The 25,767-nt window shown below is 43.6% G+C and overlaps 1 protein-coding gene across 1 annotated transcript; it reads left to right on the top strand.

Moving 5' to 3' along the window:
• Positions 1-553: 553 nt before the first annotated feature.
• Positions 554-6,620, top strand: LOC311101253 (myosin light chain 4-like; the record flags this gene model as incomplete). The annotated part of the gene is made up of 6 exons (XM_084142373.1): positions 554-718; positions 1,767-1,794; positions 1,931-2,080; positions 2,323-2,496; positions 6,419-6,496; positions 6,592-6,620. The coding sequence occupies exons 1-6, from the start codon at positions 611-613 to the stop codon at positions 6,618-6,620; spliced, it is 567 nt and encodes a 188-aa protein (XP_083998499.1). The 5' UTR covers positions 554-610.
• Between the last annotated feature and the right edge of the window lie 19,147 nt (positions 6,621-25,767).

Raw genomic sequence — 25,767 nt, 5'->3', positions numbered from 1 at the left:
CCTCCTTCCTTAGTCAGCTGTTCAGACCCTGCATCTGTTTTCACTGCCCTCACACAAGTCTCCCCCTCTCCAACCCCAAACAGCCATCAGGCCTTCCCCCTCTCTCCCTCTCTCTCTTCTTTGGGATTTGTGGGCAACTAAGTTAAGAGAGAAAGATAGTTTAAGCATCTATAAAAAGACCCCTTCCTCCATACCCGACAAACATACTGAGAGGAAAATAATACTTAAAACCCACCTAAGCCCTTAACCCTTGACTGGCGACATGTCACAACTGATGTGCTAAATAGTTAAGCGTCGACTGGGACCTGAGTGCTGATAATATTGGCCATTATGAGAGAGAGAACCCTGATGATGTCTTAGTAGCCATGTAGATGACTGCGTAGATGAATTCCATGCCACAGGTTCTTCAGGGAAGTCTTGTGAAGTTCTATCCTGAAGACTGTATTTTTACCCTTATATAGAATGTTATCCTAGCTCCTGTTGGCTAAGCCAACCCCTCTGTCTCAGTGGGGAACCCCAAGCTGGGTATATAACTCTTCCAGAGATTGTCCTCTCTCAGCCTCCACCTCGACACACACACTCTCCCTCACACACTTTCCCAACCAGGAGAATGGCCCCCAAGAAGCCCGAGCCGAAGAAGGAGGCTGCAAAATCGACCCCACCGGCTCCGGAGCCAGAGAAGCCCAAGGAGCCCGAATTTGACCCCCAAAGCATTGCGGTGAGTGTCCAACTCATAGAAAATAGATTGTATGTTGTAATTCTATGGTCTAACCTCTCTGCGAGTCTTTGCTGTCATCTCCTCTCATCCACCTGTGTTTGTAGTGGAACTAATGACATTAAGTATGAGAGAGGAGGATGCCATCTTTAGTTGACGAGTTAAAGCTGTGTTATTTGTTCAGGGAAGTATGTCTAGTGAAAAACCCGTTGTTGTATTAGTTTCTTGGCATGGCTATCCTCTGCAAAGGATTTGACATTTTCAGTGATGTAATAACCTTTCAGGTTAGTTATGTTCAGATCATTAAACCATCTCTGCTTGGTACAGTAACTGTTGAATCTGAATGAGATTATGTTGGAGGTGAATCAAAGTATATTATAAGGGGTTCCTAATCAATTATGTATTTTTTTCATTTTCTGTTCCTTTGGCTTTGGCAACTGACATTCATCGTACGATCAAAGACTTGTTGGCGTAGTGGCACACATCCAACAAAACTTTCCAGCGACTGGATCGAGCAAACAGTTCATAGAACTGTTTTATGTTCCCAACATGCTCTTTCAATGGACGAATAACATTTCAACCCATAACTGTAACTGGTTCCTCGTCAGGTTGTTTTTCTCAGGGATGATAAAAGACAAACTGGGCTGGTATTTGGTGCCAGAGATGTGCTACACCCGGATTCATCTGCATTCTTCTGTCTCTCTGGGGTTCTAGAACAGCCTTTCTAACGGGTCCCCAGTTGGAACTTTTCCTCCCCATTGTTCTTATATTCGCCTGTGTTGGCCCCGGGGACAGTGGAGGAGAATTAGGTTTCACACGAAGCCCACCATCTTGAAACTAGGGGGCCCTGTTACTCTTAGAGACACAAATGGGGTGTCCACAGCTGACCTTGGAGGTCTTCAAAGAACTCCCCCCATGTCATGTACATAGTATGCGCCTCGGATGCACCTCATCCTTCATAATACAATTGCTAAATGTGCTTACAATGATGAGCTGGGCAAAATCAGCAGCATTATTCCCACTATTGAAGTGTTCTTTTTTTCTATTTCAGATTGAGTTCACTGCAGACCAAATTGACGGTAAACTGATCTTGCTTTAAAAAATCTTTGATGTACATTTTACTATTTGTTATAGGGAAAGTGTATTGGATGACCTGACCTGTTGATGGCTTGCTAGTTTCCCCAGCTAACCCTGATGATCTGTGTTCTTTCCCAGAGTTCAAAGAGGCCTTCATGCTTTTCGACAGGACCCCCAAAAGCGAGATGAAGATCTCTTACGCCCAGTGTGGTGATGTGATGAGGGCGCTGGGCCAGAACCCTTCCAATGAAGAAGTCATGAGAGTCCTAGGGAAACCCAAGCCACAGGGTCAGTGGCACACCAGTATTCTATAGACATTGTATAGTAGTAGTGGTCACTGGTTACATGTTCACACAGACATAGGCATCAATCATTTTCTCAGCCTTTGAACACGTGCATGGCCACACCATTGCTTAAGTCACCATGTTTCTCCTACTTTCCGTTATCTCTTCATTCACCTTGAGCTCTGTAGAGGCTGTATGTTGATGGGTTGATTGTAACGCCTTCCCTTGCTCACTGTGCCACTATAGAAATGAACACCAAGCTGATCGGCTTTGAGATCTTCCTACCAATGTTCCAGCACATATCCAAGTCCAAGAACCGGGGTACCTTTGAGGACTTTGTGGAAGGACTGCGTGTCTTTGACAAGGAGGGCAACAGCACCGTCATGGGTGCCGAGCTGCGTCACGCACTCGCAACTCTTGGTTAGTGCCCATGTTCTATGTAGCTATAATCTCATGTTTATGACGTGATTATAGATGTGTAATGTATGCTCTATGAAGTTAATGTGAAACCCGTAAGGGTATCTGAAAGGAGGATTGGTTTGGGGTTTGGCTTCCCTTGATTCCACATGTAACATTTTATTTAACATATGAAATTTCAAGTGATTTTCACGTGATCCGATAACCTTTCACATGTGGATTAAAATGTTCTCAGTTCTCTATATTCTTCACATAAGATTTCACAGAAATCAGTCCCCGGAAAGTCACGCAGTCAGAATATTTTCAATTTACATATTTGGCACACTTTGGCATACATTATTATAATGTGTACGTTTATTTATACAGTAATTATTATTCAACATGTCCTCACCTGGGATTTGGACTCACAACCTCTTGGTTCTGCATTCAGACTTTTTTGCTATGCCACCATTTCTGTGTCAATGACTGATTTCACCTGTATTCCTACACTTTGGACATTAAAGTAAATCTCAGCTTTGTTAAAAATACACTCAAGAAAAACTATTATATTTATCATAGTGATTGAGGAGTAACATTAAAACAGAATAATATGACACACCAACATTAGACTATACAGAAAACCCTCAAATTGCTGAACTTCTGAGCATGTTACAGACTTTGTAGCGCAGCAGAAAGATAACCTAAATCCAGAGGTTCTGAATTCAAATCCCAGTTGGGGTCATATTGAAAAGTCAGTACAAAGGAATCATGTCAAATAGATTCATATTGTCATTGGTTATAGATGTTTACACTATTTTAGCTGAACAGCGTACCACTTACCTTAACATTTACATTTACATTTACGTCATTTAGCAGACGCTCTTATCCAGAGCGACTTACAAATTGGTGCATTCACCCTATAGCCAGTGGGATAACCATCTTACAATTTTTTTTTTTTTTTATATATATATTTGTATATATTTTATTTATAAATCATTATTAATATTATTATTTTTTATTTTATTTTTATTTATTTTTAGGGGGGGAGGGGGGGGGGTAGAAGGATTACTTTATCCTATCCCAGGTATTCCTTAAAGAGGTGGGGTTTCAAATGTCTCCGGAAGGTGCTGAGTGACTCCGCTGTCCTGGCGTCGTGAGGGAGCTTGTTCCACCATTGGGGTGCCAGAGCAGCGAACAGTTTTGACTGGGCTGAGCGGGAACTATGCTTCCGCAGAGGAAGGGGAGCCAGCAGGCCAGAGGTGGATGAACGCAATGCCCTCGTTTGGGTGAAGGGACTGATCAGAGCCTGAAGGTACGGAGGTGCCGTTTCCCTCACAGCTCCACAGGCAAGCACCATGGTCTTGTAACAGATGCGAGCTTCAACTGGAAGCCAGTGGAGTGTGCGGAGGAGCGGGGTGACGTGAGAGAACTTGGAAAGGTTGAACACCAGACGGGCTGCGGCATTCTGGATGAGTTGTAGGGGTTTAATGGCACAGGCAGGGAGCCCAGCCAACAGCGAGTTGCAGTAATCCAGACGGGAGATGACAAGTGCCTGGATTAGGACCTGTGCCGCTTCCTGTGTAAGGCAGGGTCGTACTCTCCGAATGTTGTAGAGCATGAACCTGCAGGATCGGGTCACCGCCTTGATGTTAGCGGAGAACGACAGGGTGTTGTCCAGGGTCACGCCAAGGCTCTTCGCACTCTGGGAGGAGGACACAACGGAGTTGTCAACCGTGATGGCGAGATCATGGAACGGGCAGTCCTTCCCCGGGAGGAAGAGCAGCTCCGTCTTGCCAAGGTTCAGCTTGAGGTGGTGATCCGTCATCCATACTGATATGTCTGCCAGACATGCAGAGATGCGATTCGCCACCTGGTTATCAGAAGGGAAAGGAGAAGATTAGTTGTGTATCGTCAGAGTAGCAATGATAGGAGAGGCCATGTGAGGATATGACAGAGCCAAGTGACTTGGTGTATAGCGAGAATAGGAGAGGGCCTAGAACTGAGCCCTGGGGGACACCAGTGGTGAGAGCACGTGGTGCGGAGACAGCTTCTCGCCACGCCACTTGGTAGGAGCGACCGGTCAGGTAGGATGCAATCCAAGAGTGAGCCGCGCCGGAGATGCCCAGCTCGGAGAGGGTGGAGAGGAGGATCTGATGGTTCACAGTATCAAAGGCAGCAGACAGGTCTAGAAGGACAAGAGCAGAGGAGAGAGAGTTAGCTTTAGCAGTGCGGAGAGCCTCCTTGACACAGAGAAGAGCAGTCTCAGTTGAATGACCAGTCCTGAAACCTGACTGGTTTGGATCAAGAAGGTCATTCTGAGAGAGATAGCAAGAGAGTTGGCTAAAGACGGCACGCTCAATAGTTTTGGAAAGAAAAGAAAGAAGGGATACTGGTCTGTAGTTGTTGACATCAGAGGGATCGAGTGTTGGTTTTTTGAGAAGGGGTGCAACTCTCGCTCTCTTGAAGACGGAAGGGACATAGCCAGCGGTCAAGGATGAGTTGATCAGCGAGGTGAGGTAGGGGAGAAGGTCACCGGAGATGGTCTGGAGAAGAGAGGAGGGGATGGGGTCAAGCGGGCAGGTTGTTGGGCGGCCTGCAGTCACAAGTCACAAGGGGGGGGGGGGGGGGATTCAGCAGGGAGGAGAATGTGGCAAAGAGCTTCCTAGGGTTAGAGGCAGATGCTTGGAATTTAGAGTGGTAGAAAGTGGCCTTAGCAGCAGAAACAGATGAAGAAAATGTAGAGAGGAGGGAGTGAAAAGATGCCAGGTCCGCAGGTAGTCTAGTTTTCTTCCATTTCCGCTCAGCTGCCCGGAGCTCTGTTCTGTGAGCTCGCAATGAGTCATCAAGCCACGGAGCTGGAGGGGAGGACCGAGCCGGCCGGGAGGATAGGGGACACAGAGAGTCAAAGGATGCAGAAAGGGAGGAGAGGAGGGTTGAGGAGGCAGAATCAGGAGATTGGAGGGAGAAGGTTTGAGCAGGGGGAAGAGATGATAGGATGGTAGAGGAGAGAGTAGTGGGAGAGAGAGAGCGAAGGTTGCGGCGGCGCATTACCATCTGTGTAGGGGCAGAGTGAGTAGTGTTGGAGAAGAGCGAGAGAGAAAAGGATACAAAGTAGTGGTCGGAGACATGGAGGGGAGTTGCAGTGAGATTAGTAGAAGAGCAGCATCTAGTAAAGATGAGGTCAAGCGTATTGCCTGCCTTGTGAGTAGGGGGGGACGGTGAGAGGGTGAGTTCAAAAGAGGAGAGGAGTGGAAAGAAGGAGGCAGAGAGAAATGAGTCAAATGTAGACGTAGGGAGGTTGAAATCCCCCAAAACTGTGAGGGGTGAGCCATCCTCAGGAAATGAACTTATCAAGGCGTCAAGCTCATTGATGATCATTACTTCTCTTAGAAAGAAAACATGTGAAATCTGCAGTTTCACATATGAGAATCGCATTTTCACAGTTGAAATAGCTGTTTTCACATGTTGAGCTGAAATGTTCACATGTGAAAGCAAAAGAGACACATGTGAGGTCAGTTGTGTTCACATGTATTAAAAATGTAGATGTGAAAAATGTGAAAAACTTTCACATTTGAAAAACGTTCACATGTGAAAACCTAACTCTCACATGTGGAATTTAATTTTCACATGAGAAAATCTAATTTTCAGTTTTACATATATTTTACATATATTTATATAGTTTCATGGTATCACATGTTGAAATTTTGCATCCTCATGTTGTCACATTTATTTCTCATGTTTTCACGTGCTGAAATGTTTTCACATGTGTAGTTATCACATTAACTTCACATAAGATCACGTGATCACATGTAATTATGTGAGATCACATGTGAAACACATATGATCACATGTGAAATTCATGTGTTTTTTTTCCGTAAGGGTTGTGTCTGTGAGGAGTGTTTAACACCATTTGAAATGTCTTACACCCCTACCGTTACACTTGCAGGAGAGAAGATGACAGAGAAAGAGATAGAGGTCGTGATGGAAGGACAAGAGGATGGCAACGGCTGCATTAACTACGAAGGTGCGGCAACATACTACTTTATGCAGTGTGCTGAGGAAACCTACTGGTTCCCACCTAATGTTAATACAGCCTCTGTTTCTATCTCTCTATTTCAGCCTTTGTGAAACACATCATGGCTGGGTGAATGATCAAGTGAGTACAGCATCTTAACTGTGAAGTACATTACCTTTTTGCCTGCACCCTGAGTCGGCAATCAACATGTTCAAACTGATGAAGTAGGGAAAGTGAAATGACAGGTGTCTCTCTCTGTTGCAGAATTCAAGATGTCGCTGATCTGAATATCTTTTGTCCCCTCTTTCGTTCAAATCTTTGTAATCAATGTGTGTGACTGATTCTGTCTCTGTGTGTGTGAGTGGATGTGTGTGTCAAAACGTTTCGACAATGGAAATAAATGTTCAATGTCAAACATCTAGGTCCAAAGCAATGTTAATCTTTATTTCCATGGTGTGGTTGCGTAACCGTTGCAAAGTGACAATATTGAGAGATGGTAACTATTTTCAAAGTGGTGTGCACTTAATCTGAAATAGGAGCACTGTGTATTCCCTAAAGTGGGGGAGATCCTCTCCTTCTTTGGTGGTCCCATTGAAATCCATTACGTAATGGGTCTCTGGCGCATTCTTAGGTTTCACATGTTAAAAGCCTGCGTCTGTCACGTACGCATATTTAGACTAGCCAGTGGAGCAATGACATGTGATAACATTCCAAACAGGTGAGTGACAACTGTGCTTCGTTTGTTAACTACATAAATGTGTATATTCATACATGTACAGCATATTATGTTGCTAAGTAACTGTTTTCTACTGGTTGAACACTAAATAGAAACAACGACCTCTGGCCTTGTATCTATGTAAATTCAGTCACATCAGAATGCCCACGTATTAGCGTCATATGTTCTGGGATCTAATTTAACCGAAGCACAATTCATAACACTGAAACCATAAACCAAAATGATTATTGCCTGAATGGTAATGCGAACTGGCACCAGAACAGTTGTATGCTGTAGCTACTGTAAGTCAAAGTAAATGAACAATAATTGGAAAATCCCTAGCTTTGCTGGTAAGATGGACTGATTTGGAGGCATGAGAGGATCTGACCCTATACACAGAGGATGAGACAACTGTTAAGAGCTCACCCTATTCAGTGAGTGATGCCAGAGCCATTGGGTGCAGCTGCTGTTGACATAAGCTGGAGCTTAGGGACTGTTGTACCGACCGATTTAACACTGAAGTGTGAAGATGCCCAGCCCTACAGATGCAGAAGCATAAAAGCTAACCCACCCATCCTCTAACCCAATACACACACACACACACACACACACACACACACACACACACACACACACACACACACACACACACACACACACACACACACACACATACACACACACACATTTTTCTTGAACAACAAATATGTTTGCATGATCTAATTTCTCATAAAACAACCCATATAGACCTGTCTCTGTCTGCCTCCCTCCACCCATCACCTGTTGGTCATGATGAGACACCATAAACATTGGCATCCCTTCTTTGCCTTTTTCACACATTATTTTAGCAAATCCACATCAGCTGTTGTTTTCTTTTTGTACTTGTAGGTTTAGATGATATGTTATAGTGTGTGAGTATGCGTGAGTAAGATGTGCATACCAACATCTTTAGTCTTTACCCAGTGTATGGAAGAGGAATGTAGAGAGGGAGGGGAGAGGAGGGGAGGGGAAGGGTCTATGACACCACATAAGTCTGGTGGGAGGGTAGGAGGGTAACCTCTCTGTAAAAGTCTAACATCTGATGCCAGATAATCCTCTGGACAATAGCCTTGGCCTGTAGACAATCCAACAGCCGCACCACCTGCCCCCCCCCCAAAAATACACCCTTGACCTCTCCCTGAAGACTGGGCTTGGCTTGGGCCGGAAAGGAGAAGATGGACACCTTCCAGGCATGGCTGGTCAGTTGGTGTAGCACTCTCAGATGTTTTGTTTTATAGCAGAAAATATGATGGAATGATGTAAAGAGTTCGAGTCACTGACCAGTAGGACTTCAATGCAGTAATGTTAGTGCAAAGTATTGAGTGTCACCAATACACTGCGGTAAGTATGCGTCAATGAATATAACCATGGTAAACCACACAGAATACTTATACGAATACTCTACTACTGTATGTTGTTTAGTACATTAAACAGCATTGGTTACACTCATAAAGAAATGATACAGAATACAGTTGAAGTCGGAAGTTTACATACACCTTAGCCAAATACATTTAAACTCAGTTTTTCACAATTCCTGACATTTAATCCTAGTAAAAATTCCCTGTCTTAGGTCAGTTAGGATCACTACTTTATTTTAAGAATGAGAAATGTCAGAATAATAGTAGAGAGAATGATTTATTTAGGCTTTTATTTATTTCATCACATTCCCAGTGGGTCAGAAGTTTACATACACTCAATTAGTATTTGGTAGCATTGCCTTTAAATTGTTTAACTTGGGTCAAACATTTCGGGTAGCCTTCCACAAGCTTCCCACAATAAGTTGGATGAATTTTGGCCCATTCCTCCTGACAGAGCTGGTGTAACTGAGTCAGATTTGTAGGCCTCCTTGCTCGCACACGCTTTTTCAGTTCTGCCCACAAATGTTCTATAGGATTGAGGTCAGGGCTTTGTGATGGCCACTGCAATACCTTGACTTTGTTGTCCTTATGCCATTTTGCCACAACTTTGGAAGTATGCTTGGGGTCATTGTCCATTTGGAAGACCCATTTGCAACCAAGCTTTAACTTCCTGACTGATGTCTTGAGATGTTGCCTCAATGTATCCTACATAATTTTCCTTCCTCATGATGCCATCTATTTTGTGAAGTGCACCAGTCCCTCCTGCAGCAAAGCACCCCCACAGCATGATGCTGCCACCCCCGTGCTTCACGGTTGGGATGGTGTTCTTCGGCTTGCAAGCAACCCCCTTTTTCCTCCAAACATAACGATGGTCATTATGGCCAAACAGTTCTATTTTTGTTTCATCAGACCAGAGGACATTTCTCCAAAAAGTACAATCTTTGTCCCCATGTGCAGTTGCTGAGCGGCCTTTCAGGTTAGGTCGATATAGGACTTGTTTTACTGTGAATATAGATACTTTTGTACCCGTTTCCTCCAGCATCTTCACAAGGTCCTTTGCTGTTGTTCTGGGATTGATTTGCACTTTTCGCACCAAAGTACGTTCATCTCTAGGAGACAGAATGCGTCTCCTTCCTGAGCGGTATGATGGATGTGTGGTCCCATGTTGTTTATACTTGCGTACTATTGTTTGTACAGATGAATGTGGTACCTTCAGGCATTTGGAAATTGCTCCCAAGGATGAACCAGACTTGTGGAGGTCTACAACATTTTTCCTGAGGTCTTGGCTGATTTCTTTTGATTTTCCCATGATGTCAAGCAAAGAGGCACTGAGTTTGAAGGTAGGCCTTGAAATACATCCACAGGTACACCTCCAATTGACTCAAACGATGTCAATTACCTATCAGAAGCTTCTAAAGCCATGACATCATTTTCTGGAATTTTCCAATCTGTGTAAAGGCACAATCAACTTAGTGTATGTAAACTTCTGACCCACTGGAATTGTGATGCAGTGTATTATAAGTGAAATAATCTGTCTGTAAACAATTGTTGGAAAAATTACTTATGTCATGCACAAAGTAGATGTCCTAACCGACTTGCCAAAACTATAGTTTGTTAACAAGAAATTTGTGGAGTGGTTGAAAAACGAGTTTTAATGACTCCAACCTAAATGTATGTAAACTTCCGACTTCAACTGTACATGCATGTGTGTCGCAAAATGTAGACTGATAATAAAATAGCCAACACTTGTGTGTGACTGACAAAAAAGGCCTACTACAATTCATCACACCATGTTGTGCATAGTGCTTTGACCTCACAAAGACACAAGTTTCTGCATGGGAGACATGAATGCTTATACCAACTCCTTAGTGCAGAGTCTATGATTGTACACTGAGTGTACAAAACATTAGGAACACCTTCCTAATATTGAGTTGCACCCCCTTTTGCCCTCAGAACTGCCTCAATTCGTAGGGGCATGGACTCTACAAAGTGTCGAAAGCGTTCCACAGGGATGCTGGCCCATGTTGACGGTAATGCTTCCCACAGTTGTGTCAAGATGGCTGGATGTCCTTTGGGTGGTGGACCATTCTTGATACACATGGGAAACTGTTGAGCATGTGCAAACCGTTGCGCCAGGCACCTACTACCATACCCCGTTCAAAGGCACTTAAATCTGTTGTCTTGCTCATTCACCCTCTGAATGGCACACATACACAACCCATGTCTCAATTATCTCAAGGCTTAAAAATCCATCTTTAACCTGTCTCCTACCTTTCATCTACACTGATTGAAATGGATTTAACAGGTTACATCAATAGCTTTCACCTGGATTAACCTGGTCAGTCTATGTCATGGAAAGAGCATAATGTTTTGTACACTCAGTGTAAGTCTATGCTGGGGGATGTTATCCAGAGAAAGGATGCCACCCTGTGGCTAAAAAATCAAAAAGCTTTTTCTCTGTTCCTACTTGACTGCCTTTAGTTGAAATCTAACATAAATCTGCCTCACATGCCTAAAACCAGACTAGAACAGACTGACATATTCTGTCTTCTTACACTTACAGTACATTGGCCCTGTGATAGACTAGTGTCCTTTCCAGGGGGTGTACTTGTACATCAAGCTGCCTCATTCTATAGAAACAGCCAAGGCTCAGGCAAGGCTACTTACTTATTACACTAATATGGCAATTAAATATTGCAATTAAATCAACAGTGCCGTACCATAGCCTACACACTATTATGCAAAGCTGTAGTGAGTGTCAATATGGCATAGACAGAACAATTTCAAACCACAGAACTGCAGATAGGATTTATCTTATTTTATTTGGCTTTGGAAGACCATAATCAGTAGTAAAATATGAATATTTATTTCAAGGTATGTTAAGACCAATTGTTAGATATTGGTTACAATTTAAGAGAGGAATAATGTCAAATCACCTAAAATAAAATGCAGACCAAACATACCATAGTAATTTCAGACATGTACCATCTGCCTCTTTCTCACCCTCGCCCTCCTTTGTCCCTAACTGGAGAAAAAAAAGCATGCTCATTCTCAAGTGGTCTGGTTGCTAAGCAACTCCATGGGCTAACCTCAACCATGCCTCATGGTTAAGACTTCCTCTATAAAATGTATGACACAATGCAATGCTTTCTGGCAATACTCTGTATGCAACATGTGTTACACATGCAAACCATTGCTTTGCAAAATATCAGTATGTGTTTCTAGGAGGCTCTATCTCCTAATAAACATACCAGACCTAGGGTGAAATAAGTACTTTCATATAATAAACTTGAGGTGTGCTTGATTTAGCTTGGAGTTTGCACTTTGGGGACTATTCCATTGATTCCATAAGGAAACAAATGATATTCCATACACTGTAAGTGTATGTATAGTCTAGTTACAAGTAATTACATAATTGTAACTAATTACTGCCCTCTATGGTTGGTTTAGTATGGAGGAGTGTTAGATCAGTCAATCTGCCAGTGCTGTAGGCAAGGCCTATAGATGTTTAGAGGTCACTAACAGTGACAAGCACAGTGCTTCCCTTGCTATACCCCACCCACAGGTTGCAGGGAAAGGGGGTATTGCCACTCCAGAACCCTCCAAGCAGGTTTTCCAGTAATTCTTACATAATCATTGGTACATGGCCTAGAGGAATGGAAATTCAAATATATTAGATTAGATGAGATATTGGTTTAATGTAAGAAAATAACAAAAGGTGTCTGTCACCTATTACATAGGGCAGAAGGCTATTTAACAAGTTAGGTCTCCCATTGTGTCATTCATTTGGGTTAGCATTGTAGATAATCTCTGAAGACCTGCAATTTGTTCATATCAGCTAAACTAGTTTTAATATAATCTAACACCATCTTATCAACAGATCAGACAGAGGATGCTGGTGGGAGGAGCTATCGGAGGACCGGCTCATTGTATTGGCTGGAATTGATTAAATGGAAAGGCATCAAACACATCAAACATATGGAAACCACATGTTTGACTCCGTTCCATGAATTCCATTCCAGCCATTACAACGAGCCCGTCCTCCTATAGCTCCTCCCACCAGCCTCCTCTGAGATCAGTGTAGGCCACACACAAACCTCATTTATTTCAAACATTCTAGTGCAGAACGGTCAGGAAGAATTTCAGAACAATCTCTGTCTGTACTCTGGCGCCCTCCTCTCCTTCAGGCCGCCTAATGAACTACTATTCTCTGTCGGGTGTCCACTGAGTGACTGCAGCTGGAGAGACAATAACTGTCTGCCACACAGGTAAGAGAGAAAGACGCCTTATCCATTTATAGCAAACCTAGTACATTCTGCAAGTCATTGCGCCTAGGTGTCTTCGATTGATGGAGAATTCGAGCAGTTTCCGTTTTATTCGGGGCAAAACAAAAGCGCCATTCATGCTTGTCATTTAACGTTAGCTTTGAGCAACCGAGCGATTTTTTTTTCTTCTGTTGCCTAGGTCTGGGTGTGAGGAGAGGTTGGGCCTGGGTACTGTCTTGCCTTGGCTAGCTGCTTCATCGCAACAGGCAAGAGCCCCAAACAAGCCATGTGGATAATTGGATCAAAAGTAGCTACATGGATTTGTCCAGAAACATGTACTTTGTAGTTTAATGTTATATATTTTGACTTCTAACTTAATTATTGAGATATGATAGCTGTCATGAGGTGTAAACTAAGGCTAAGCTAGCTAATTAATGTAGCCAAGGGGTGTAGCTAGCAAGCTACAAATTAGCTAGCTAGCTATCAAACTAATTAGCTTAGCGTTAACTATCTAACTAGCCAATTATTATGGCCCCAGATTTAGCTATGATTTTAGCTAGTAGTGCCCTTCTATTTTGCCTACTTGAGGCCTGTCTTTACTTTGGGTAGCTTGTCTTGCTTGAGAACTGAAAGAACAAATCACACAGTGTTCCTTACAGGATAGGTTTTTGCCTGATATAGTATTTCTGCTTTGATCCATGTTCAGACAGTAGCAAATTTTTATAGCTACATCAACACTTGGTTGTCAGTTAGATTTTTGTGCTATATCATAGGCAGTAGCTTTGCCTCTGGAACCTATGAAATAGGTTTTTCGCAACGGTGCTTTCCGCGGACAATGGTGCTGATGTTGGCTTATCAGCTCACCGCTGGCACTGGCTGGTGGCTTACACCTTATCATCAGTCCACTTACTGTCAGTGGCTTGCCTGACTGTAGTTACTTGCTGTCCACTATAGAAATCCAAAAGTAGACGTTCAAACTAATGTTATTTCACCTGCTTAGTAGCTAATTATTCATATTTCAGGAATGCTTTGTAATGGTTTGGGCGTGCGCTGCCGCACCTCCCTTTCCAGGGATGCAGACGATGTAAAGTATTGTTATTACAACTTTGTAATCAAGTAGTAGGCCGGGTATTCATTTTAAGCCACTTTGTTAGAAAATGTAAGCCTATTCATCTTGGCTCAAAGTCCAATCTAATTTGTGAGGTGATGCCTTCCGCGAGCCCTTGCCATGTGCTGCTTTGTCTGAAACAAATCGATTCCCTGTAGAATCGATTCACTGCTTTTCATACTATTTCGATATTATTCAGCACACTTGTAATTTTCATATTGAGATCTATTCTTGCCAAATCGGGCCATAACATAATGGCGTTTGTCGGTGCTTTTTCAATGTGGCGGACACACCTCTTTCTCGCTCTGCTCTCGGCAATTTTTCATAGCTCTTGAGCTGTGAGTTACAGTGAGAGATGAGCATGCATGATCTCAGTCCGGTTTCGCTACTTGCCGGTAGGTCTGTACATTTGTTAGATGAATCAACACACTCCATTAATCCTCGACTATTTTTGCTCGAGGTCGAAATCATAGGCAGAGTCTATTGCAAAGGAATATCGAGGGACAAAGGCTTATCTGCATTTCTCTCCTATCCAATTCCTCCTCCACGCCCATCTTGTTAAATGTATGGGGGAGAATGCTGTAAGAATTGTACTTCCCTGATCTCATACGTTGGAAATGTGTAGAAATAACTTATTGTCCTGTTTGAGGAGCTCTTCGAGAACTAGACCTAATTTCCATTAACATTGTATTCTATGCTCATTAGTATTGGAATATAGCCTAACTTAAGAAAATAAGGAAAATAGTTTATTCCTAGCCATCATTTTAGGGTTTTGTTGATACAAAAAATGCTGACAAATGGCCCTCCACTGTCTGACAAACCTTAGTTTTCAAATTTCCATGCATAATTTGATTGGACCGCCCAATTAGGGGGCTCTGTAAAACATTACTAAAGCCTAATTGGACGAGCTGGTCTGCAGGCTACATGCTACTGCAGTGTAGTATGATAATCATACGACATACTGTGATTCCATTAGGGCCCTAATTTATGGCGGTGATTTGTTGTTCTGTGTCCTTGGCAGGGAATTTACATCTGCACTCATCCGTTTTGACCTCACTGAATGGGATCAGAGGCAGGGACTTTCAGTTAGCCGGAGATCTACAATGTATCCCCAGTAACAATTCTTTTAGGATAAAGACTTAACTAAATTGGCAATCACCTAACTCGTTATAAACAAGATGCACAAAACCCGAGTGCATCATTGTGATTGGATGGCGAAAAAGAGATCCTAGCCAACACTAATTGGCATTGGTCCAATATTTAGCCAAAGCACTCCTTACTTTCTGCACTTCTATACATGTCAGGGTGCACTATGAATCAAATAATTGTCTCAGAGACCCATGCTGAGTGCATTAGTGTAGCCTAGCGTAGGCTGCTGCTGGACCCCAGCTGTAGAGAATAGGGTACTATTTGGGACGCTGCCTGTCTGCCTGCCCTGCCACAAGCAGCTGTACACACACCTCTGTGCGGTCATCAGCGGTCCATGCCAGCAGATGTATCTCACTCAACAGCTGGCCAGATGAACAGGACATGACTTGTTAACTTAATGTGATAGCTCGCACCCGTGAAATAAACCTTATAAATCTCAAACCCAGTATTCGTAAAGGACATTAGATGGAGAGGAGACCAATGTTACCAAGTATTTCATGATTGACAACTCTTACTAGCTTAATATCTGTTGGTTGCCTTTGAGTGCATGATTAAGGGACTTGGTTTCAAAGCTGTCTGCATCCTTGCTCTCTCTCTTGCACTCTGTTATAAGATGTACAAATGTATAGGATTACTATCACACTGTGCTGCTATTTTTCCTCAGGGACATTTGCAGGACAGGATATAGGTAAATGCCAGACATTCTTTGAGGGCCACTCTCACTGATTCCCTACGCCATGAGCCTCTGACATCTTAGCATATAAATACAGAATTACTTTAATGTGCTAGATATAAAAGAACTGGAAAAGCAGCTCCACCCTTATTTATACAGTCATTGGATTCACCTAATGTTTGAGAAAGGATAGGCTATATACATTGTAGCCTGCATTTAATGTGGAATACAAAAACCTATCAATAATATTGACTCAAATACTTGAGGATACCTTTAGCCTAGTTAATGAACTCCTCCATCCAGAATTCCCCTATAGCAGGTAGGAGATCTCCAGCACACGCATACTCTACTGTAGCACAGGAGGTTGGTGGCACCTTCATTTGGAGGATAGGCTCGTTGTAATGACTGCGGCGGAATCAGTGGAATGGCATCAAACACATGGAAGCCATGTGTTTGGAAGCCATGACACCGAGGCCAAGACATCCCAGATTAGTAGAGAGCCAGTTTAACCAAAGGAAGCTCATCTGGGCTCTCTCTGCAGTGCCGTGGCTCAGTGACCTTGCTGCCTGCACCACCCTTACATTACAGCACACTACAGTACAGCGGAGGCTGCTGAGGGGAGGACGGCTCATAACAATGGCTGGAATGGAGCGAATGGAATTTGCATCAAACACATGGAAGCCATGATCTTGCTTTTGCAGTCATCTTTACTCTTCCGACCTATTTGAGCTGATTCATGGTTACAAGTCGGCTGTATTGGCAACATCATGCAGCCTTGCTCGGTTTGCAGACTCAGCAGGGTCACCATGTTTCTTACCAGCCCAAGACCCCGAGACATGTTAACTGCGTAATGGAGAGGCTGCTTGTTCTATAATTGATCCATCTGTAGCAGACTCTACACCTGTCACAGACTGGCCAATTCATTATGGTTAGCCTAGGCTTAAACGTGCAGGCGTGTCGTACCGTCATGTCAAGGTGTGTTTATTGGTCAACATGCTGAGTAGAAGATTCAGACCCAGCGGGCAAAACTGGTTGCAACGATATCGTTACAATGACTTCATATAGATGCAGTTGCAACCAGCTTTGCCCGCTGGGGAGTGGTTGGTTTCTCTAGCAGTGTGAGGTTGCCCTGGACCTAGAGTGTGTCCAGGGCATCTTGGCTAAATGGGTGCTGCTATATTTTGGTGACGGGGGTGATGACTACCTTGAAATAGACGGTTCGCTTTGAGTCTATGAATGTCAATGGACTAGTCATCCGTTTATTTATGTTCAAACTCAGTCACGTCATGGTTGACTTTACTGCACCCTAGTTATCCTCCTCCTCAGCGATTGAATGAAAGCCAGACATTTGAATGAATCAGAATGAAGTTGGAAAGGAGGGAACCCTTGTCAATTTGTATTAGAAATGTTGCCTAATCCCAGGAAATTCAACTGATTGCATAAACCAGGTTAAATGTAAGGCGGCTGTCCTGATGACTTCTTCTCTGTCTGCATCCCTAACAGATTCCTTGTTTTGAAAAATGTAAAATGTATGTTTGAGGTTATTGCTTATTTTAAAGGGATATTGTAATACAATGTGGTACTGACACTCAATATCATTCTCAATAGTATTCCTGTTACATACGTTAGCCTACATTTACTGATAGATTAATCAATTAGCCTACATGGCCATCTAGCAACAATATCATATTTAGAGTTAGCAGTCTAGATAAGTGTTTTGAGTTCCCACTTCCTCAGGTGGTGACGACTCTAGCCTAGGTCAATATGCACAAAGATGTCTGCAAATTCTCTGAAGAGGCAAAAATACATCTGATAACTCTGGATCCTATTTAGACAGGTTGCACATCAAAATATCAATAATGCATTTCCTGGATATGTTAGATGAAATAGCTTACGTTTTGAATCATAGGCTACCATCTCAGTTGCCTTACTTGGCACTTGAAAAAAATTGTCTAGAGCCCTGTCGCTAATGGAAAGTAACTGTCCATTTAAAAAATCAAATAAAATCTTTGTATTTGTTGTTATCAGGCATAATAGTTAGATTTATCGCGATATGACTTTTTGTCCATATCGCCTAGCTCTAGTTCAAAACCACCGAAGCACAAACAGGTCCTCCAACCAGCGACATAAATCCGGGAAAATGTTTTGCTAGACATTTATCAGGGCAATGAAACTGCAGCCTCTATGTTCAGCCTCTCAGCCTGTCCCTCCTATTGCTTCTCAGAAGCCATCAGCTTAATGCTCTGCACTGTAGTGTTTACGGCACTACATCCATCATCCATCCCTGCTCTGACCTGAACACTGGGAAAAAGAGGACTGCTTTACCCCCACAGTGGCATCAGTGGCGTCTTTTTAATCTTACTATGAAAAAGCCTAGCCAAGCCACAATAAACTAAGGCATTTGTACTTTCAACACGTGAGAGTGCCTTGGAAGTTATCTTTGGAAGCTTTTCCACTTGTGCATTGTTCACACTACCAGGATCAACTTTGTTTTGCTTGTTCCTGGCATCCGAGGGTGTTCGTAGTGAAGTCAACGTAGGGGCCCGCATGCCCTGACTGAACCGCTGGAGATCTGAAGTGAAGTGGGGTGTGTGAGGATTTGTCCTGGAGGACATCAGCGACATCGGTGATGACTGACAACAATGTCTTCTCCCTGACCCCCTGACCTGAGTGAGTGTATAGAGCCAGCCCAGTGACAGGGAGGAATGTTGAGAAAGTCAGTCAGTTAGTCAGCTGATGGGATGTGATCAGCACGACTGGAATGTCCCCTCTCCTCACAGCACAGCTCATAAATAAATACTCTCTTTGGCTTCTGTCACCACAGTGAAACGAACACAAGAGCTCACAGATTGTGTCCCTTGTAGAAGATACAAGACCTAGCCTACCTTTGGGTTTGCATGTCATCGTCCCCTCCTGAATCATTGAAAATAAAACTGTGACTAAATTAGTATTGTGATGGACAGTGGGCACTCTGTGTGGGGTCAGTAGCTCTGAGTTCATGGGGTGTTTTTATGCCTCAGTCAGTGGCAGCAGGTCTGTTGCCTAGCCCTAAATTAAAGGGGTAGTTCACCCAAAATGACACATTGGTTTCCTTACCCTGTAAGCAGTCTATGGACAAGGTATGACAGCGATCCATGCTTTGGTTTAGTTTCCTTGGCACTGTTTTCCAAATGTTAACGTTTTAGCATATGTGGCACAAATCCCATTCAAGCCATGGTACCGATATTAGCATTTTCCGCGCACCTACAGAATGTTCCATAGACTGCTTACAGGGTTCAGGTGGGGTAATATTTGATAAATGCATATTATATATACCTCACATGCGACTCATAATAAGACTAAGCAATTAGCCTATTAAAATGTTTATCTGACTCCATAAAATATAGTAAAACCGTGTGCAATCAAGTATTATGTGTTTAGCTGACTAAGATCGAGGAATGGTCATGAGGAGCGAATATCAAAGCAAGTATTATTTAATTACTTTGTAAAATGAAGGGCATAAAGCTTAAGTTACAAGGCAATACTGTCATTAACAAAGCATAATTCTAGGCGTATACACTGATTATAAAAAACATTAAGGATACCTGCTCTTTCCATGACATAGACTGACCAGGTGAAAGCTATGATCGCTTATTGATGTCACTTGTTAAATCCACTTCAATCAGTGTAGATGAAGGGGAGGAGACAGGTTAAAGGAGGATTTTTAAGTCTTGAGACAATTGAGACATGGATTGTGTATGTGTGCCATTCAGAGGGTGAATGGGCAAGACAAAACATTTTAGTGCCTGTGAACAGGGTATGGTAATAGGTGCCAGGCGCACCGGTTTGTGTCAAGAACTGCAACGCTGCTGGGTTTTTCACGTTCAACAGTTTCCTGTGTGTATCAAGAATGGTCCACCACCCAAAGGACATCCAGCCAACTTGACACAACTGTGGGAAGCATTGGAGTTAACATGGGACAGCATCCCCGTGGAAGGCTTTCGACACCTTGTAGAGTCCATGCCCCGACGAATTGAGGCTGTTCTGAGGGCAAAATCCATGTCTCAATTGTCTCAAGGCTTAAAAATCCTTCTTTAACCTGTCTCTTCCACATCATCTACACTGATTGAAGTGGATTTAACAAGTGACATCAATAAGGGATCATAGCTTTTACCATTACAGGCAGAAACGGATTGAGATTATGTCATTACGACACCATTTCAACCAGTTTTGTCTAGTATTGCCCCGCTGGGTCTTGGTTCATGATCCACATTCTCCCCAAACAATACCGGCTTCTCATCGAGTCAGGATAATGCCTGCCTGAGTTGCACAAATGGCATCAACATTTTCAAACAGGCATCTGAAAATAGAGCCAACGTTGGGGGATTTTGGTCCGATCACCAGAAACCTTGTTTGAACTTGGCCTTCTTTCTAGTAATTACAGAGAAGATTAGGCTATTGTTTCCTCTTTGGAGAGAAATCAATGCAAGGCTTTTGTGAACTAATTGTGTAATACTGTGGGGTAATTTCAGAACAATCCTTTCTTCTGTTGTACATGCAACCGGTCTGCTTTCCCTTAGCCTAGCAGCTTCACCCTCTCGACTATCCCAAGAGGGCAGTCTTCCAGAGCTGAGTCACATCACAGCTACAGTACAGATAGCCCTTGCTGGAGCCAAACAGTGACAATGTTAAGAGTGGACACTCAGAAGGAGGACCCTGGAGAGGGCAAGGTGGATGCATTGCTGTAGCCTTTCCGGGAACTTCTTCTGGTCTTTTTTGAGACCGTGAAAGCAGGAAACTCCATTTCACCACATTAGAAAGAAACATCCCACTTCTCCATATTGTAGCAGCTTGTTTTCCTGTTTCTTTCTGCATTCCATCTCTGTCCCACACGATGCTCCACCCATTCTCCTCCTGACTCTCTCCTGTGTTTCTCATAGTGATTAGACTGAACCAGCTATTTTTGTATAACGTTCCTTGTCATTCTGTGTGTCCCAAATGGCACCATATTCCCTATAGGCACTACTTTGGGCCCTGGTCAAAAGTAGTGCACTATATAGGGAATAGGGTCCCATTTGAGACATTATGTGGATCTGCATGGATGGGCAACAAACACTCCGGGCCTCAGACTACAACCGTTTTCCCTCTCTCCCCTTTCCTCTTTAAAATTCTGTCTGACTGTGGTCTGTGGTCTGGCTGCAGACATCGAATGACACCTCGCCCTACAGTTACACAACAGTCAGGTGGACTTCTCTTAGTCGGCACGTTCTGCTTTAATCTGTTGTCACACAGAGGAGAAAGTGAATTTTGACGAAGTGGAAAGGACTCTACTTTGAATGCAGTCCGGATTGGAGTCGCCTATTTCAGGAGCTGTCTGTGGCAACAATTCATGCAGTATTCGCTAATCAGGTTCAACAATAGTCTTGCAAGAGTTTAGTGTGTTAGGGTTACGTAAAGGGAGAAGAAAACGGTTTATTTTGAAAGGGCTTAGCTTAATCAAACCCCAATTGGATCATAAGGATCATCTCATATGGACCCCCCCCCCCCCCACACAGAAACAGCTCTTAACATCTTCTCATATACGGCATGTGTTATGCTCAAATCAATTCAAGTGGAAAACTGAAGACTGCGTCTAGCCTAATCTGAGAGGAAAGCGTCTAGACTATTCTGAATTTTTCTTTTTGGGGAAACGACACGAGGAGGAATGTCTCTAGTTAATCTCTAAAATGTCTCTAGTGAATCTCTAAAATGTCTCTAGTGAATCTCTAAAATGTCTCTAGTGAATCTCTAAAATGTCTCTAGTGAATCTCTCAAATGTCTCTAGTGAATCTCTAAAATGTCTCTAGTGAATCTCAAAAAATGTCTCTAGTTAATCTCTAAAATGTCTCTAGTGAATCTCTAAAATGTCTCTAGTGAATCTCTAAAATGTCTCTAGTGAATCTCAAAAAATGTCTCTAGTGAATCTCTAAAATGTCTCTAGTGAATCTCTAAAATGTATCTAGTTCATCTCTAAGATGTCTCTATTTTATCACTGTATCTGCCCTCTGACGTTGGGGATGTAGGCTAGAATGAGAGCTGAGCATCAGAAGACTGTGAAGAGAGTTCCTCCATTTCTTCAGTCTCCTTTGGATTCTGCTGTATCATGCCGCTGCACTGGGCTGGGCGTGTGTCCCTGTCTGAGCATGCGCCAGCTCTCTTTCTGCAAGGACCAGAGGCTTTGCAGGCGCGCCTGCTCTATCCCTCCCTCCCTTACTCCTTTCTCACTCTCTCTCACTCTCTGTCTTTCCCTCTCCCAACAACAGTTTCCTTCCGCTTGACCCCCTCCCTCTCTAACAGGCTCCTTCTCTCTCTCCTCGCTGTCAGAATCAATCTCTGTGTCTTCTTGTCTTTCACTCCCATTCCCTCTCCATCTTTTTCTCCCCCCCCCTCGCCCTTTACCACCCCTCATCCTCCGTCAGACGCAGTCCCTCCCTGTCTCGTTCTCGTTGTGTCGTCTGCTTCCGTCCTCTCCCTGTTCTTCCGTTCTCTTCTATCCATGGCTGGGCTAAACCCCACGCTGCATACTTTGTCCTCGCTGTATTCTATCTGCTGCTCTAGCTTTCTCATTCCTTTCTTACAGCAAGGCAGTGGGGTAAGGGCTGGGTCGTCTCTGATGCGTTCGTGTTTAGAGGCTCTCCCTCTTTTTTTTTTGTCTTTCTCTCTCTCTCTCTCTCTCTCTCTCTCTCTCCTTCTCTCTCTCTCCTTCTCTCTCTCTCTCTCCTTCTCTCTGCTTGCTGCAGCGACTGCTGATGAATATTAAAGAGGAAAGAAAGAGAGAGAGAGAGGCTTCCTTTGGGCGCTGGCTGGCTGGCAGCTCTCTCTGAATGCAGCGCTGCTCTAGCTCCACCCACCACCCCCCTCCCTGGCTGTCTGCTGATATATGTGTGTATGTATGTGTGTGCGTCGTGTGTGTGTGTGTTAGAGAGAAGTCCTATTCAGCGAGTAGCTCTCCGGGCTGACAGAGCTCCAAATCAACTCAGCCCCTTCTGCCATTTTATTCCTCCCACTCCCGCCCATTAAAGCTGCAATATGTAACTTTTTGGGTGACCGACCAAATTCACAAAGAAATGTGTGTTATAGATCTGTCATTCTCATCGATAGCAAGTCTAAGACATGTAGATCTGTTCTATGTGCGCTATTTCTATGCTTCCCATTCTGACGTTTTTATTTTTATTTTTTGTGAGGGGTTTTGTACACCAGCTTCAAACAGCTGAAAATGCTATATTTTAGATGGTACAATAAATCTGCTTGTTTTGTCACATAAACTGAAATTAAGCGAACTATTAGAATTTTAGCAACCAGGACATGGCGGAGCGATTTCTGAATATTGCACCTTTAAGTGTTACACAGAGACGATCCACAGAGGAGATGACAGGGAGGGAGAAGACATGGGATGGGGGACTGGGGAGTTTTTAGGTGATAGTCTAACATGCTCTGAGATTTGACCACTTTTAGGCTATGTCCTAGACCAATAGAGACATTGGTTAACAGGTCTTGTCTCAATGCTTGGGTGGGAAAACATCATCAGGACTAACAAATCAACAGTACATAAACAGGGTGTAGGCTATGCTTATCGTGTCAAACATGGAGAAAATGTACATGTTTATCCAGGCCTAGTGCTTTGCCTTTGATGACATGTTCCTTGACTAGGGGTGTGAACGTTTAAAACATTTCACCAAAATTGGGATGAATCCCTAACCGAAAAACAATGTGTTTGAGTTTTTTCCCCCCACAAACTTAAAATCACAGTGCAGCTGGCTAGCCTGCTCTTTCTCTTCGCTAATGATGCGAGACGAGTTTCCGGTCTGTTGTGTGTAGAATATCCTAGCCTATTCATTGATGATTGGCCCTGCTTTACACAGTGGAGGGTGTGTGTGTGTGTGTGTGTGTGGGCCTGGCATTGGAGGGTGCTCAGCTAAGTGTGGGACAAAGATTAGGTGTAAACGCCTGTGAGATGCTCAACAAAGAGGATTAACATGAGCATCCATCTGCCCCTCTGGCATTTTAGATCAAACATCAATTTGGTCTCTCTCTCTCCTTTCCACTTTTTGGATAATGGCCTCCTTTCTTTGTTTCTCTCCAACTAGCCAAATAAATGGGCCCCTGCACCCTCCTCTTTAATAACTGAGTGAGCCTATTCGCAGTTAGTCTAAGTATTTCCCTGCACCTCTTTGTTCCGAGTCCTAAGGTAGCCTTATGTCAGTGGATTGACACAGTGCATAAGGAGGTCTGTGCTTCTGGTACACACTGGGCTGTGATGCTCTTTGTAAGTCTGCTCTGTCTTTCTCTCTCTCTCTCTCTCTCGCTCTCTAGGGCTACAGCAATCAGCCCACAAAGAGAATCAGAACACAGCTGCCAGACCAGTCACAGGATGGGCTTGGCCAGAACATGGTTTCAACCCTTCTCCCTCACCCAGTACGCCCATCCCCCGACTTCTGTCACTGGGAGAAATTCAATTATGTCTAAAGATCACTGTAGTCCAGTCATTGTTTGTTAAATGCTGTGTGCCAGAGTTCAGTTTGCCTAGTCCTCCTGATGATGTTTCCCTACTAGGCATTGAGACTAACTTCGCCAATATTATCTTATACTATTTATCCAGGACATAGGCTAGCTAACAGTTGCCAAGTGCTCAGATCTCACAGCCTCACATATCTCACAGTGGCCAGATCTCAACCTCTTACTATTGCCTACTTGAGTGAGGTGAGGTCATATCAAAAATACTCTAAGATATGCTACTTGTATGGAGATCAAGTTATGGTGTGATTCGCTTTTTTGTCCGAACAGTGGTGTTTCACTGCTGTAAATGAGTCTAATGAAAACTACGCCCTTGACTGGTTGGCACGGCTTAGAAAGAACTGTTAGGCTCGGGTCCAAAGCAGATGCTGATTGTGTTTTGTCAGCAAACTGAAAAACAATCCTCTGTGCAGTATCGCTAAATGACGCAGTTCTACAGTTTTGTAAGGCAGTCCAGAAAATATACACATGCAAGAAGCCCACATTGTCAAGTGACCCCAAGCATAACAGAACAAATCATCCACTTAATAAGAAACACAAAAACACGCCCACATAACACCAACCAAACCGCTGGACTTAAGGAAACAGAAACAGGATATGCATGGCAGGCTGTCACGCAGTGAGCTGCTGCCATGTGTATTTTGAGAGGAACTCTCTCTTCCCCTTTGAGAAGACAGGAGGGAAACCCCCCCCCCCCCGCATTAATATGACCCTATTATTGGTGCATCTGATCTTGTAGTCTCTATGAGCTGCAGCTTGTTTCTACAGGAGGAGGAGGAGCCTGTGTGTGTTGTGTAGTCTCTGAGCTGCTGTTTCTGCAAGAGCAGGAGAGGAACCCCCATGGTTGGCCAGTGTTTATCTTGGTCACTTCATCATCTTGCTTCATAACAAATAGAAGCATGCTCACGTTACTGTACGCCAACCCTGACATGGTGACATCCGTTACAGGGAAGCAGCTCATACTTGTAGCTCAATGTCACATGTAACATGAATCACGATTATCTAAGCTTAGTTGAGGAAGAGGATGATTGCCTTGAGTCTGTAGAGTAACTCAAAACGTATGAATAGCCTAGGTGTTTCCTCACTATTGAGGTGATAGCTTTGCTTGGGTACTCGAATCAGGGAAGAAACAGGCTAGGTCAAGCTACATTGAGACATTAGGCCTACATTGCATTGATATGTCCTTTTGGGACCACATTAGAAATGATGGAACTTTAGGCCCTACCTAGCAAAAGCCTGAATAAACAAAGAAACCTAGCCTATCCATTCAAATCATCATCACTGAGAAAAGGGCATCAGTCTAGACAAATGTTTGTGGAATTTCGTCTTCCCCCTAGGCGTCAGTCCGTTGTTGCACCACGTCTGTCTGCGTTAGCAAAGCCGACTGCCCTTTCAGCTCCTAAAGTCCTTTGATTACATAAAGCTTATATCAAGTGAGGGG

This window comes from Coregonus lavaretus, assembly GCF_964263955.1.
Source record: "Coregonus lavaretus genome assembly, chromosome: 2".
NCBI lineage: Eukaryota > Metazoa > Chordata > Actinopteri > Salmoniformes > Salmonidae > Coregonus > Coregonus lavaretus.
This window is presented reverse-complemented; position numbering and strand designations above follow the sequence as displayed.